At 44.4% G+C, this 15,298-nt stretch overlaps 1 protein-coding gene across 5 annotated transcripts; it reads right to left on the reverse strand.

Annotated features, from left to right (window-relative positions):
- Nucleotides 1–81: 81 nt before the first annotated feature.
- KIF2C (kinesin family member 2C) lies at nt 82–14,319 on the reverse strand. Of its 5 annotated transcripts, none has more exons than XM_042819344.1 (22): nt 14,245–14,319; nt 14,054–14,148; nt 13,136–13,240; nt 12,864–12,912; nt 11,196–11,237; nt 10,122–10,241; nt 9,299–9,415; nt 8,917–9,017; nt 8,690–8,785; nt 8,128–8,182; nt 7,879–8,041; nt 7,531–7,621; nt 6,991–7,054; nt 6,161–6,252; nt 5,827–5,969; nt 4,345–4,549; nt 3,790–3,900; nt 3,301–3,368; nt 1,689–1,791; nt 1,494–1,610; nt 1,006–1,132; nt 82–741 (listed from the first exon to the last, which is right to left on the reverse strand). In XM_042819344.1, exons 1-22 carry the CDS (start codon nt 14,306–14,308, stop codon nt 662–664), a joined length of 2,208 nt encoding a protein of 735 aa, XP_042675278.1. In that variant the 5' UTR covers nt 14,309–14,319; the 3' UTR covers nt 82–661. The 5 variants fall into 5 exon arrangements, with proteins under 5 accessions (XP_042675278.1, XP_042675277.1, XP_042675279.1 ...); XM_042819343.1 differs by having other exon boundaries at nt 11,196–11,243; XM_042819345.1 differs by lacking the exon at nt 11,196–11,237.
- Between the last annotated feature and the right edge of the window lie 979 nt (nt 14,320–15,298).

Here is a 15,298-nt window from a genome sequence, read left to right on the forward strand (position 1 = left end):
GCTTGTTTAGAGGCCCTTTTTCCCCCCTTGCTTGGGAAGTTCTACGCCACAGGATCTCAATTAAAAGAGAACATTTATTTTAAATTATTTTTATGCAAACATTACAAGTGTAAAGACTTCAAAAATAAATCTACTAAGAAATTAGGGTACCTCTACAGCACTAGACAGTCTGCAGGGACTGTTAAGACTTTAGCAAACATCAGCAAGAAATGTTTTAAGGTTTAAGTTAATTAAATACAGGAACATTTATTTAATTGAAAAAACATCGTAAAATACTGATTATCTTTTTTAAACCATTACATATAGTCCATTTTCTTCCTAGAAAAAGTTCTGCAGTGTTTTCAAGCACATCTGGAATCAAAAATTACATGTACATTAGAAAGTTGTATGTGTATCTACTTCTCTAATAGAAGTCCATTGTCATTAATAAAGGACCAGATATGAAACATATCTAGCAGACTCTCAGCCCTCCTCCCCCAGGCCTTAAAGGGGAGCTTTCCAGCAGAGTCTCTACAGAGTACCCGATACAAGACACGAAGAGAGATAGGCTGCAATGTTTGCTTCTCTCAGGCACCCTACTGCATTTAATAGTAGTTACACAAACCACTGACAAACGTCCAAGACATACAGAAGATTGCTTGCAAACCAGGTCTTGCTGTATTTACTGATGCCTCTGCTTTCTTATCTTCTTGCTGGCTTGCTCTTCTAGTTGCATGGCTACTTCCAGAGCATCCAGTGTTTCTGTGAAGGAAGAGAGGAGTGACAGGGTTACTGATCTGAAAACTGAACTCCCTGGCCCAACTGCTCCACTCAGCAGTTCAGCTGATGCTCTTTTTACTCTGAAAATGCAGACAATAAGACCAGTCCAGCCTGGTGATCAGCTAGGAGTGACCAGAGGTATAAGATACAGGCTGGTGTTACTTCAGAGTTAAAAGAAGATTAGTGGAAGTGCAGATTAAGAACACACCTCCTGAGTAGACACTACCTCGAGAAGTATTAACATACCTCTGGCACTAAGAAAGTTTCTTGAGCTCTCTTCTATGAAGTACTTAGCTCTGCTCACAAATGTCTCAAGGTCATAGTCTGGTTGTTCTGTGATTCCCAGGAGGTAGTCAAGCTCAGTTGTCATTTTCTGTATTTACAAGAATGAACATAGTAAGAAACTGATTTTCTAGAAAGTCAAGTTTCAATGTGTCTGGCACACCAAAGCAACCGAGCTGAGCTTCTACAGACAACTTTATCAGTCTGTGCTCATTAGCAGCAGATGGAAGTTGCTAGGTGGAAGAGACAGGGACTGGCTGGTCACAAGCACCAGAATTCCCCAGTTTTACCTGTTGGGCAAGAAACCACAGGGGAAAAAAAAAAAAAACAGCAGTAAGGGAAATGTAATACCATTTAATTACAGCCCACGGCCTACCCAGCAGCACTGGGTTCAGACAAAGCAAGCTGCTGTCAACATGTCAAAGCATCTTGAGCTGGGCTTCCCTCTTTACCTGTCTCAGTTCTCGAAGCTGTTCTACAACCTTCTCCTCCCGTTCACCAATTTGACTCATAGCTTCACGGAAATTAAACAGGTGGGGACAGAGATCTTCCTCCTCATCCTTGGACAGCTGCAACAAAACAGCTTAAGTAAGAACAGCAAGTTGTTTCCAGCTTTGAGATCTTTTCAGCCCACTGCACACACATACGCTGCGTCGAAGACCTGAGCTTTCTTCCCTCATTTCTGTTTCCTCAATCTCCATTTGATTCTGTGTTTCGCCACCTCCATTATGAGGACTGATCTCTTTCACCCTGCAACAAGAATATTTGCCACTTAGTATCTTTCAGCAATTTCAGGGCTGTGGTATCACAAGGCAGCTGCTGTAGTTCATCAGTGCCCAGCAAAAAGCATTTGGCTTTATTAAAAGAAATTCCAAACACTGTCACACCTGGAACAAGCTCACATAGAAACTCCAAAGGGCTGGGAGAAAAAAAGATAAAGATGTTTGTTTGCACATCCAGTGTAGCCATATCAAGCTAGGACCTCTCCTGGAGAGAAGTGCTGAATACACAGTACTAAGTGCCAGTAAAGCCTTTCACAGAGACACGTCAGCTTGGTCTGTCACAATCAACTAAGAGGACTTAGTATGGAAACAACAGGAGTAAGGTGGTTTCCTTCCCTGTCTCAAGACTCTATAATGAGAGTCCTTATTTTGTCCTTATTTTGTAATAAGGACAAAAGTCATGGCTGATGACATGGAGCTAGGTGTCAAGCATCAGCTAGGCACTTCATCCCACTTACCAGCATCAGCTTTGTATTTTCAGTGAGTTTTAGCCTACCTATTCCCTATCCAGTGGCCTGAACTTGCCTTGTGCACCAGCAGTGAAGCCAATGGGAGGAAGCAAAGCACAGTGCAAGTGTGCAAGTCAGATGCTTCATTTTGTCTTGTGCTTTCAGGTGATCAGGAATGACTGTCCACCAAAAGAAAAAAAAGCAACTTCAATCCTGAGCCTGAACCAAACCTCTGAAGATTCATTGTGCTGCTGAATGTTCAGACTTTTCTCTTGAGTTTTCCTGCTAAGGAGGGGACCAAGAGGCCTTTTATGACATAAATGAAAGCTACAAGGTCTGAAGTACACAAGTTTTATCTTAACATAGGACAAAAGTCACAGACTCTGCAGCCACTGTACAGAGCCATGCAACACAGCATCAGCAAGGGAAAATTCAAATACCACTGATCCTGGTGAAAGAGGGAAGGCTTTAGCTGTTTCTTTAGCTGTTGTGCTGACATTCGAAATACAAACTGCTTCTCTGCAACCAGAGTCTGCCTATCCTTTTTCACTCATCATTTCACTGGAGATGTAAAGGCTGCTCTTCACAGGTATTCCAGGGTTCAGCAAGACCCCCAGGGAACTCTAGAGATCTGTTCCTGCAAATCTGTCTTACAGGTGCCCAAGACCAACCACGGAGCATTCAAATCCACACTCCCACCATCTGCTTCCAAGCACCTGAGTTCTCTGGGTTCTCTAGATTTCATTCAAGTGGTATCATACCCTACTAGCTCATATTGAAGTCCACAGTAAACACCTAGTGGTGCTGTGCATAATCTGTAGGGTTATGTCAGGGAATGTAGTACAGCAGCCTTATTCTTAGTGCACACTATGGGTGGAGGTCACCACTCAGGACACTGCCAACAGGGTGTACTTCCTACAAAAAACAGGGCAGTTTGAAGCCTACCATGAGACACTCTTCCTCTGAAGAAAGGACAGTCAAAACATATTCTGCAGTAATAGTAGAATCCTTAAGTCAGAAAGTCATACCTGTCAGCGTATCTCAGTGTGTTTAAGGTGTACTCGCATGAACTCATGCCTGGAGAAATCATTGCTATCTGCAAACAGAAAGCCACAGTGAGTTCCATGTCTGCCTTTTGCTCAAGCTCTTGGCCCTGCAGATCTCAGCAGGCAGCTGGGACATGTTAGGGAAAAGGGTCAGAGTTGAGACATGGCCACGTATGTTTTTCTGTACGGCTCCTATGGAGCAGAGAAAAGTCTGTTTTCCACTGACTTCTTGTGCACGCGTGGTGCTGCACCTTCCCAGGAATTAGGTGTGCTTTGAGAGCACACCATGCACTACTGCAGATCCACTGTATGAAAATGACTTGTGCTGCCTTCTTCCTACTGAGACTGGAGCAAAGTTCACTGCAGATTTGACACCAAAATTCCATCCTAGAAGAGGAGGTGCAGCTACCTGGCCAAATTGCAACACTTGCAAACAGTGAGTGGGTTTAACTGTATCACAAACATACTTACCATGCAGGTCCTTGAGTTGGTTCCTATGAAAGAGTCCCTCAGCACCTGGGTCAACTTGCTTTCACGGAAAGGAGTGTAAGATTTGTTCTGGCCTAAAGCTCTGATACATTCCTAAGAAAAGACAAGTTTTGTGAGCATAGTATCTGTATCTCTTGGCAAACTACAGCCACCAGCAGGCTGGAGAAGAATCATCTCTATTGCTCTCTACATGCTTCCTAGCCTTGTAAGTACACTCCACATATCTGACCACCACAGATACCACATGCCATCATATGTAGAAAACAACAGAAACACAAAAACAAGCCAACTTGAATGAAGCTTCAAATGGCTGTGACAGCATTAGACTTGATGAGACTATGACAACTGTACTGCCTTCCTGGAAACATACTAAGAGCAAGCATAATACATGTGATTTACAGGGTTATTAAAATACAAAACTGAGATCCTTTTGGCTATTCTTTTCCCTTGTGCTGGAAAGAAACAGAGTAGATTACCTCAAAGTCAAACAAAATCCTGTGCTGATTAGCACCATTTGCTCTCTGAGCTATAGCTCACCTTCAAAGCCAGCAAGCTTTTATTGATTTCTGCACCTTCCATTCGTGTCTGTCGATCAGCACTAGATGTGTCTGCACCTCTCTCATTTCCTGCCAAATCCACCAAGGAAAATTTGCCAACCAATTTCCCTCTCTGACGTAGTATGATTTGGAAGCAGGCATGTGACCGTGAAGAGCTAGCATTTGCAAAAGTCTGCCCAGATGTCCTACAGCAAAGATGCAAACAAGTGTCAGAGCTGCACCATTGGAGATTCAAAGGTCCCAACAGCATTAAAGAAAGCCTGCAGCCATTTAATTAAGTTCTTTAACCCACACAACAGTACCTCAGGTTTGCATGAATTATGGAATCACTTCTGTTACCATGCTGCCCAGCTCAACTCAGACAGCCTACATAAGAATAACTTTGACTGCTAACACCTCATACACATTCAGAGCTGGAAGAAATACCTTCAGCCCAGCATTTTCCTGCCACTAAACATTAGCTGTGCTAGCACACTGCAGTCATTGTAAATCCCTCTCTCCAGCCAAGCAGGCTTGCTGCTTAGCCTCTGCTGTGCAACTGTTCCTGCCTGTCACTGCTAGGGATTGAGTCTGCCATACCATAAACCTCACTGTGACTTTCACTACCATTTGTTCCCTAAGAGGGCTGGCAGGTTTGCTCCCAGGTGAACAGGGAAGGGGGTTGCCCTGAAATATTGTTGAGGGAGGCAGGAAGCTGAAGCATTAAACAGTTCCTGGCTGAAACCTCACCCAAAAAAGGATGCACAGCAGAGCATTAGTGGAGCTTTCAGGATGCACATATCTGCAAGTGCAATGTAATACAGCTGCCAAGAAGTTCTTGGCCAAGTAATATTTCCATAGCAGGTATATCTTATGAGACAGCTAGGACTTGTTAATACAGAACTTAGCCCCCGATTAAAGACGTACCGGTGCAGTGGTAGCAATGCTCCAGTCATAGTCTGCAGCCAGGCCTGCCAAATTGAGCATCCAAGCCTACAGCAACTCCTATCAAGGACTTCTTAGAGATCTTCAAATGACATGTAGCCTTTTTGCTGCTATCAGAACAGCTCATCTGGCCTGCAGTTAATCCTAAACACTTTTGCAACTACAGCTTGATGCCAGCTGCTCTTCCTTGATCTCACACACTTTCAGGGAGCAACTTAAGCTCCAGTATACTAGCTGATACTTCTAAACTGGAGTCTGCCTGCTTCCTAGATGTGACATAAGGGAAAGGCTGCTCTGATGCAAATATTTCCTTTCTTCTGGAGATGCGTGAACATGTGGCCACTATGGAAGAAAGACTAAATCCATGCCTACTAGTAGGCACTATGTAATCCCCTTGTTTTCGTGCAGATCAGTGCCTGTCTGCTACTGGGAACAACAGGCTCATTATTTGAAATCCAAACACCAGCTACAAGCATCACTTTTTGCAGACACAGAGTACAAGACACAATTGCTTTCTTATTGTTTTAAGGCGTCAAACCTGCAAGCACTGCCCATCTCAATCATCCTGATGACATCTTCAGCACAGCTGACTTGTTTCTCTTGCAGACCAACAACCTGAACCTGCTGCTTGCCATCCTCCAGGACTCGAAGCTTTGCCTTCTTATTCAGGAGATCAAACACCTATATTCAGGCAATAAGATTGAGGCAAATTTGAACAAAGACTCCTTGCAGGTATCCTGTACTGGCTTTACAGAGAACATCACATTGAACAGAGGCTTAGCAGATAGAAAAAAAAAACGCTATATTTAATTAAGCCACATGTAAAACATACAGCCAGAATCAGGCCAGGATTAAAAGAAAAGAAGTCTTACCTTTCCATTATATATTTCAAAGAAAGTCACATAGACTTCCAGGTCCTGACTCCTGTACCTGGGCTGGCTTAGAAGAAAGAAGACATCTTGTGCTGGGGAAGGAAGACAGGAACTTAGTTAACTAGCTTAAAACATGTCCTAGTTGCTGTTGAACTACTGCTGATTATCACTAGCCATAAAGCAGTGACTAGCAGCTTAATGACAGCCATCCTAAGCAAATTCTAATGAAACAATTAGTGATGTGCTACCATCTGAAAACCAGTTTCAGCAGCACTGTCATCCAGAAACTGAAAAAAGGGATACGGATGCTTCTACTGCTAACATTACCTGCAGACAGCAACTCGTGCTGGTCTACTAAGATCAGCGTAAGTAAAAGCTGCACACACATCCCCCTGACATGGGGAACATCAAGACCTGTTATTGCTTTGGACAGGCCTGCAAAAGCCAAGCATTTGTTTGAAATGCTTCCTGCAGAGAACCTAGACAGCACTTGCATGCTGCTGGAGATGATATACCAGAACAGTTGGCCCTTTGGTTGAACTTAACCGACCTGCTGCACTGACAGTTTCACAATATGCCTTTCTATAAGAAAAGTAGAACTCAGAACAAACAGTTTGTGACACTTTCTAGGCATTACATCAAGGAGGGGCTTATGAGCAACCTGCTTCCTGTACCTCCTGCTGTTTAAACAGCCCCACTTATGAATCAGAACTTAAGTACTCTATGCATCTTTTACCAGAAACATTTTAAATAATCCTGTAAAAACAAAGCATATCTATTTAGGAAAAGCATGCACAAGTTTGGTTTTCATATCTTAAGAATCAACTTACATGCAAAAGCATATATGCCTTTTGAGGCGTTCTGCGCTCTCCCAGAGAAGTCTCCACCCATGGTCTATTAAAAGAAAAAGCCATCAGAAGTAAAGTGCAGCTCAAAAGCAAGGCAGGCAACCTGATTTTAATCCCAAGGACATACTAGGAAGTTATCATGTACATGATCTGATGTGAATGAGATGATTACAGCAATACAATGAAGTTATTTGCTGTTTCCCTGTCAGTTTAGAGAGGAGATTTGGACCAGGCAAAGTGTCAGTTAGATGCCTGTAAGATTCTGGACTGCTGGCCACTGCATTAGAGTTCAAAGGAGTTGTTCCTCCAAGAGGAACAAGACATGATTTTCCTCACAACTTCAGAAGAAATACTTAAAGCTACAGAAAAGGAGGATTAACAACTAAAACTATTAACAGTTTAATGACAAAACCCTCAAGACCCAAGTTCCTTGTATAATCCCATAACAAAGAACTTCAACATACATTATCTAAAGCTATAAAATGATTCTTTGGAGGGGAAAAAAAAAACAAACAAACTTACATGCGTCTTGCCACTGCCTGTCTGACCATATGCAAAACATGTTGCCTTTCCACCCTCAAAAATTGTCTGTACAAGAGGCCTAGCAGTGAACCTGGATATTCAGAAGATAAGAGACAGTTAAGGCAAGCATTTCACATCCTACTTAATCAGTTTTCCTACAGAAGCAAATAAAAGCAAATCCTTAGATAGTTAGCAAGGCCATGCAAAAACCGTGTTAGACTTTTTAGTTGTTTGGTTTCCTCCAGAAAGGAATTTCCTATTTATTTCAGGTAGCAGTTTAATTTAAGCCAGGCTGTCACCCAGCTGTAGCTCAACACTTTTTATCGTCCAATGAGAAGAAAGCATTACCTGTACACCATTTCATTAGAAGCACTTTCATCAAACGAAAAGTCAAATCTAAATGTTTGGGTTTCAAGGTATTTTGTTAGGTCCACTTTCTGCTTTGGCTCATGCACCAGAAGGACACACTTGCTTGGAACAGTAATCACATCACATTCCTTTTTGTTAATTTCTGTTGACAGAAGAGAGACTCAGTTTTAACATGAATAAGCCATATCAAACAGCTCCAGATCAGGGCTGCTTCATCAGCACGCTCACCTTGTTTATTCAGAGGGCGCTTCCTAACACACACACAAATTCTATGTTCTTCTATCTAAGAAAAAATAGGAAAACAAGTAATTATGTTCCTGTTTCACCTACTTAGAATTACAGAGAAAAATTTCATGCTTCCTCACATCAACTTTCACATGCACTGAGTAATTTCTGAGAGGTGCTGAGGCAGAGTACAACTCATGAAGTAGGTCTTGAAGTCCATCAAACACAGAGGGAACACTACGAGCAGCTTGCCTTTGAGTAGCATACTCAACATATCTTGCAGAAATGCTCCTATGCTGAAGTATCCCAAACATTCTGTACTAGGATCAGTAACATTCAGTTGCTGGCCAGCTGTCCAGCAAGATCTAATATTACTACTGCAGCTTATCCTACATTGGACAGGTTAGTGACCTCACATTTACTGCCAGGTGCCTCAGGATCACAATATGCTCAGGATTTCCCAGGAGCTGTGATGCACTGATTTGCTCATATGCTAAAATCCTCAGTACAAAATAAATAAGTCAAATGGTCTGTGCTGCAGTCAGTGGCCTCAATGTTTCCTTACTGGGTCAGACAGGGATATTGGCTGGCAGTCTAACGTTGCTCTGAATTCCCTGATCATCCGTGCAAACTCCCAGTTTGGACAATTGCTGTCAATTTCCTGCATGTAAAAGACAAAATCAGACAAAGGTAATGAGCCCGTTATAGCTATATATATATATATGAATACATTTTGGTTTTAACTGCCACGATATGCTACCCTATAGTATCTGCTTTCTGGAATAGTACTACCTGTGCACGTTTTATCCTGATTTCACTAAGTTGAGCCCTCTTCTCTTCTCTCTTGTTTTTCATCTTCTCCATCTCTTTCACAATGTTAGATTTTCTTCGAACTAGATAAAAATGAAAGCGTTTCCTTTAATTAAATTTTCACCCTATGTTTTAAACACATTTTATACTGCCCTGTTACTCTAAGGGCAGAATTTCTACGGAGATATCGCTATGGTAGAATTCCACATTTATCATACAAATACTTCAGTCATCCGGTCTTACTGCCAAAGGCACCTTTTCAAAGTGCTAGCCCAGGAGCAGACGAAGTAGCACAGCGATGCACCACTGACTGGTGAACCAGTTCTTAGCCACTGCTCCCTGGTACCCCACTGCTCCCTGGTACCTGGGCTCTGTGAAGAGCTTATTCTAGCAGAAGGCAGATTATCCTCTGTAATGCCATTCCCATTTGGAAGCACATTTTCTGGAGCCCAGCGCAGCTTACTAGCCCTGGTTTGGCCAGCTGCAGAAAGAAGCCAGACCAAAAGACAGTAAGTAGAACCCAAAGATTAAGAACTATTTGTTATTTGTGAAGTCTTACAGACCTCAAGTATTCCTCTGCTCTGATTGTGGATTGGTTCAGAGAACAAGCTTGCATGCAAATACTTATTTTTAAATCCAGATTTTATTCAAAGCTACAAATCAATGCCACATCAGCTAGGCAAGAAGTTAATATCAAACCTCTTATTTGAATATCTTAATTCATGAGGCACGTGCATCACTATTCATGGAGAAGGTCTCATTGAGAGAGAGAACTACAGTTTCACAGTAACTCAAGCAGGCTCAAGTTCTTGCTTTACTCAACCAGCATATGTAGAACTACCAGTGTAGTCAGAGCCTGTTGTGAGTACTAAGGCACTTTGCTTCCTGCTCGCCCTGTGAATGCTACTTGGTGCTGTTAAGCAGGTACCACATTAAAGCACAAGACCTGCTGCAGCTGTCTGGTTAAGGAAGCACACTGTTCTTCAACAACACTGTTTCCCATGTCCTTTGATAACTCCTTCAGGCAGAAGCCCCAGATATTTACATAGCATTGGACCTCCCCCTCTTGCTTTATATGTGAAAGGGTAGAGGCTGCTCCTGTTCCTAGATAGGTAGTTTACTTAATTCAATACATACAAAGCACGTTGCTTCATATCAGCAATTCTCTAAGTTCTTTCTGTACTCACCAGGAACTGCCAAGTTGTTTCTTATTTGTGTAGAAGTACAGGGATCCACCCCCATCTCATTTTCCTGGAGGTTGTGCTGAGATTCTGTGATGACAGACATCCTAGAACGGCCCCGCACAGCTTTGGAAACAGAAATTCAAGGTCAGCGTCGCATATCAGACACTCAGGCATTTGAAAATAATTGTGTATTCAGATGTGCAGGCTGTGATTAAAAAGACAGTTTCCAAATTTGAGACGTTAGCAAAGTCTAGGATGAAGCAGTGCTGGAAAGATAGGTGGGTGAGAAACGACCACCACAGAAAAACAAACAGTTCATTCCAGATTTGCAGCTTCAGTGAATTTCTTGTCAGATATCACTAGGGATTCACTAATATGGCTGTTCCAAATCTTAAGACCTAGGAAGGAGGTAGTTACATCACAGACAAATGGAAAAATCCTCTGAAGCTTCACACCTGCAGGCTACAAATTAACTGATGGTGACAGCAGAACTGCAATCTGGCAGCTGCTCAAAATGAATTTATCCAAGGCTGTACCACTAATTTTGCTTTACAGACTACAGATCGAGTTATCTAGGAAAGCCAGGACAAAAATCACTTTTTCCACATCCAAAGATAAAACTGGTCAAGGGCTGGATCAAACCATCACAAACCCAAGCCCAGTACAGAGAGCACGGGGTGCCACAGTGGAATGGCAGCTTAGTGACATAATTTCAGCTAAAGGACTCTACACAGTCACAATATGAAATCTTCACAAAGTGCCTTTTCAAAGCATGTGGCAACGGAGACTAACTAAGGTTTTGTTCTCTGATTGAGAACAAACCACTTGCAGAGCTTCCTAGGGAAGGGATTGGAACATACACCTCAAGAGATTTGTAAAAAAGCAAATCTGGTATGAAAAATAGAAGTGTGCTATGAAAACCAGAACTAACCTCCAGCAAGGAATTTACCCAGAATCAATCACTATGATTTCAAAGGAAATAATACTTAATGTGAAACAAATCTCAACTTCAGTTCTGGATCAAATTCCTTACAATTGTGCACATGAAATTCAGTGCTCATGTGTTAGAATTTTTACCTGCAATCTTCTGCTCAGGTGCAGAGACATTAGATGTCACTGCTGCAACTTTAAGAACAAGAAGAATCAGTTTCATTATACTCAGATGGTACGTTATTCCATTTCCTTTTGTCAAACATGCCCAGACCTGATTTCATCACAAACTCAGCACTTGTAATAGTGCTCCTGGACAGGCATACCTGCCAGAGGATTTGCTCCACTTCAGTGGTTTGGATTCAAGTCATTTCTGTACAGAGAATATACAGCATCTGCTAAAATTCTTACTGCTTCACAGAACTTAGACAGCATCTGTTTTCAAGTTCATCCTAAAAGCGCTGCTTCTCTCACTTCCTTTAATGAGGAGACAGACACCTTCTGATCTTTGATTTGTTTAGTCTAAGGACTGACTCCTGAAGTCAACATTAGCTTCCTAATTGGTGCAGCACAGAGTTTGCTATGAGACTTACTTCCTGACACTCATGTAATGCAACTATAATATAGATAATATTTGATGACTGATAATTGCTTCCCTCCAGCACTCTGAGCAGGTCATCAGGGACAAGACTGTGCCAGAAGCAAAGGCAACAAACACTTCACATTTGTAATTAGATTTTATATGTCAGGAAAGCAGCAACCTCTGTGAGGCCATTTGCCCCCCTCCCCCCAATCAGTCAATGTCTGAATTAAAACACCTTTATTTTTCCAGCTGGCTGCCCATTAACTGATTTGTCTAGAGATAATCACTACTTTATCACATCATTTTTCTTGCCGTTCACAAGATCTATGGAGAATTCTCTGCATTTGAGAAACATCAGCATGCTTAGTACAGAACAACTTTTGACAGATTGAGTTTCTTGGACTACTCCTCTCTCTCAGGTACAAAGGGATTCGTACAGTTGATTTCCAATATTAATTTCCCTTCTCTTGCACTGTATACAGCCAGAAGGCCAGACAAATGCAGCCATTCATAGAAAAGCAAAAGTTTTGGCCAGCTATGACGTTAATCTGCAGTCAACTGTATTATAAATAGACCTGTAACACTGTCACTTGCAACTCAAAAACAAGAGCTACCTAAAAAGGTGAAAAACACATGAATCTCCTAACTCCCAACCCCTCCAGAAAAATAATTCCTTAGGAGCCCTGCACTTTCACTTTTTCTCACCTATCTTTGCTCAGAAAACTGTACAGACAAAAATCACTGAGCTAAGGCACACCAGCTAGCACTTCAGCTGCCTAGTCTGAAATGTCTCCAGGAACAGTTGCTGCCCATGGGGACCGTTTGAAGAGCAGATGCCATTTGGTACTGCTATTTCTTGCACTTTCCGTTGTCATTTTGACACCTTTTTGACATAATAACTGTCACTTTACTTTTCTGTTTGCAAAGCTACATCCAAAACTTTAAACCTCACAGCAGCAGGAACTTCCTAGCAGCATTTAAAGCCACGTCAAAGAATAACTACAACAATGCCACAGAAAAGGGCAGCATATAAGAAAATCCCAGCTTACAGGAACAGGAGAGCAACTGGTTGGCAAGGTTCTGCATCAGGCGCGTGAAGCGTTGGTACAAACTGGTATGCTGCTTTTAGCACTGCCTGAACGAGCAGCCTTGTGCTGCACTAAAATGGAATACCGGGGCCACAGTGGAAGACCAGCATTTCACAGGGATGGAACAGAACAACATTTTCTCACCTTCCCGTGGAGCAGGGATTTTTGAAAGAGTTGATCTACGCTTCTGTTTCTGGAAAACAGTGAGAGCTATTAATAATCAGAATAAGCCAGGAACACAAAGGACAGCACTACAGAACAGCATTAATGCAGCAAGGATTTCTGATTAATGTCTGTGATACAGAACAGAAAGTCAGATGTCTCCAACTTGTAAGACCAGCAGTATTATTTATAACAAGGCCTGGTTTTAAGTGTGCTGTGGTCACATTATTAATTGGGGAGGCTAAAGCACTTACCTGCACCGTTACATTCTCTTGCAAAGGAAGGTTCTCTTTCACTTCTGCAGTAGGTAGGTCTTCTGCTAACTCTGGATTTAATGTTATCACATCATCAATCTCAATCTGCAAGAGCAAAGAGAAGATTTGACATCTCCTTTTATTAATGTTGACTTTCAGGACAGGCAAATAAACCTGAATCACTGCTTGCCAAACGTTAAAATTGCCCTTAAGGGCAAGACAACAGTTAAGATTCTATTTGAGTAGGCTACATGCAGCTGCACTAGAAGAAACGTGCTGGTTATGCCATTTACCCTCATCTGCCAAACACCGCACAGCTCTGCGGGTGCCATAGAAGAGCTCTGTGAGCACAAAAGATAGGCAAAGCACATCAAGAGCTTTTAATCTCTTACAGCTAATCTTAGTAAATCTCAGTGACTTCTGTGCTAGCAGAGCATTAAGAGGTGACTGCGCTTACTGAAATAAACTTCAAAGAGCTACTTAGACCCGGGGAAATGAAGGGTTCAGCATTTAATCCACAAGCCAACGCACCTGCATTCTCAGTGACAGCCCCAAGTGAGTCCACGCAGATCCAGCTGTGCCTCCCGCCCGCCCCACCCAGCACAGCCACAATCCGCGAGCCCGCATAGATCCCGCCCGCCCGATCACAATGCGCAGCGTTCCATAGCGCCCGGGGCAGCGCTGAGGGCCCCGGCCGTCTCGTTTCAGCTGCTCCAACCCCGAAGGACTCTTGTGCAAAAACAGCAGCGCGATCGAGGCGGCCGACACGGAACGCGCCCACCTGAGCAGCGGCGTGAGGGAGCAGGGCACCGCAGCGCGCAGGAGGCCCTGGAGGCAGGCCGTGCCCAGCGCCCGCCTGGCGACACGGGGCCGCGTGCCGCAAGCCACGGATAACGCCGGCCGGCGAGCAGCCCTCACCTCCTTGCCCTTGACGACGCCCGCCTCGCACCACTCCACCGACACGGAGCGCTGCTGCGCGTCCACCGCCTTCACCGTCGCTTTGTGGATCAGACCTGAAAGGAGGAAAGTCGGGAAGGAGCCGCGAACGCCGCCGCCCGATCCCGCGGCAGAGACCCCCGCCCGCCCCGGAGCCTCGCTCTGCTGCTCACCGTGGCTGCGCTGGATGTTGACGACGCGCCCGGGACAAATGTGGCGGTAAAGCCGCGGATCCATGGCGCGGCGCTCCGTCCCGGCGGCGACACGCGCGGACGGGCAACGGCCGCTCGTTTAAACGCCGCGCGCCGCGGGGCCTACCGGGAAAACGCGGCGGAGGGACCACGAGTCCCAGCCTGCCTTGAGCGTGGGGGGGCCGGCAGTCGCAGCGAGGGAGGAGGGGCAGCGGCAGCGCGGTGCGGGCCGGGAAGTGCGGTTCAGAGCGAAAGGGCGGCAGCGCGCGTGCGCAAACGCCGCCGGGTGGGACGGAGGGGGACGTCGTCCGCAGCGCCGCTCTGCGCTGCGCCGGGGGGCGGTCAGCGCTATAGAGAGCAAGGAGCCTCACGGCATTCTTTGTTCTCTTACTGACCAGCAGAGGGATGGCGCCGCCGAAGTGGAGCCTCAGACTATTCCACGACACTCAGAATTTCCCAAGACATTCGTGTTTGTTCTGCTTTTCACCTACAATGGTGAGAGGCACCACAGAAGGGAAGCCACCAAAATTCCACGACACTCAGAAATGCCACAACACTCGTGCTTGTTGTATCTAAGCAGCAGTGGGATAGCGCTGCCGAACGGAAGCCTCAATCCCACGGCACTCGTGCTCGTTCTGTAGCTCAGGCAAAGTGGAGACTCCAGAAGTTCCACGACACTCGTGCTTGTTCTGTTATTAACCACAGTAGGGATAGCACTGCTAAAGGGAAGCCTGAGAAATTCCACGACACTCAAAAATTCCCACGACATTCGTGTTTGTTCTGATTTTCACCTCTGATGGTGAAAAGGCTCCACCGAAGCAAAGGTGAGAGGCACCACAGAAGGGAAGCCACCAAAATTCCACGACACTCGTGCTTGTTCTGCTTTCCACCTGCAATGGTGAGAGGCTCCACTGGAGGGAAGCCTGCAAAAATTCCACGACACTCAAAAATTCCCACGACACTCGTGTTTGTTCTGATTTTCACCTGCAATGGTGAAAAGGCTCCACCGAAGCAATGGTGAGAGGCACCACAGAAG

The sequence above is a fragment of the Centrocercus urophasianus genome, unplaced genomic scaffold (assembly GCF_019232065.1).
Source record: "Centrocercus urophasianus isolate 14NV4802_14NV808 unplaced genomic scaffold, USGS_Curo_1.0 seq_18, whole genome shotgun sequence".
NCBI lineage: Eukaryota > Metazoa > Chordata > Aves > Galliformes > Phasianidae > Centrocercus > Centrocercus urophasianus.

Excerpts from the sequence above, each read along its gene's own strand:
- KIF2C (XM_042819343.1), bottom strand. The coding sequence starts at position 14,308 with ATGGATCCGCGGCTTTACCGCCACATTTGTCCCGGGCGCGTCGTCAAC. Across the intron at positions 4,550-5,826 it reads GAGATGGGCAGTGCTTGCAG|GACATCTGGGCAGACTTTTG; the intron begins GTTTGACGCCTT and ends TCTTTGCTGTAG. Across the intron at positions 1,611-1,688 it reads GCTCAGGTCTTCGACGCAGC|CTGTCCAAGGATGAGGAGGA; the intron begins GTATGTGTGTGC and ends GTTTTGTTGCAG.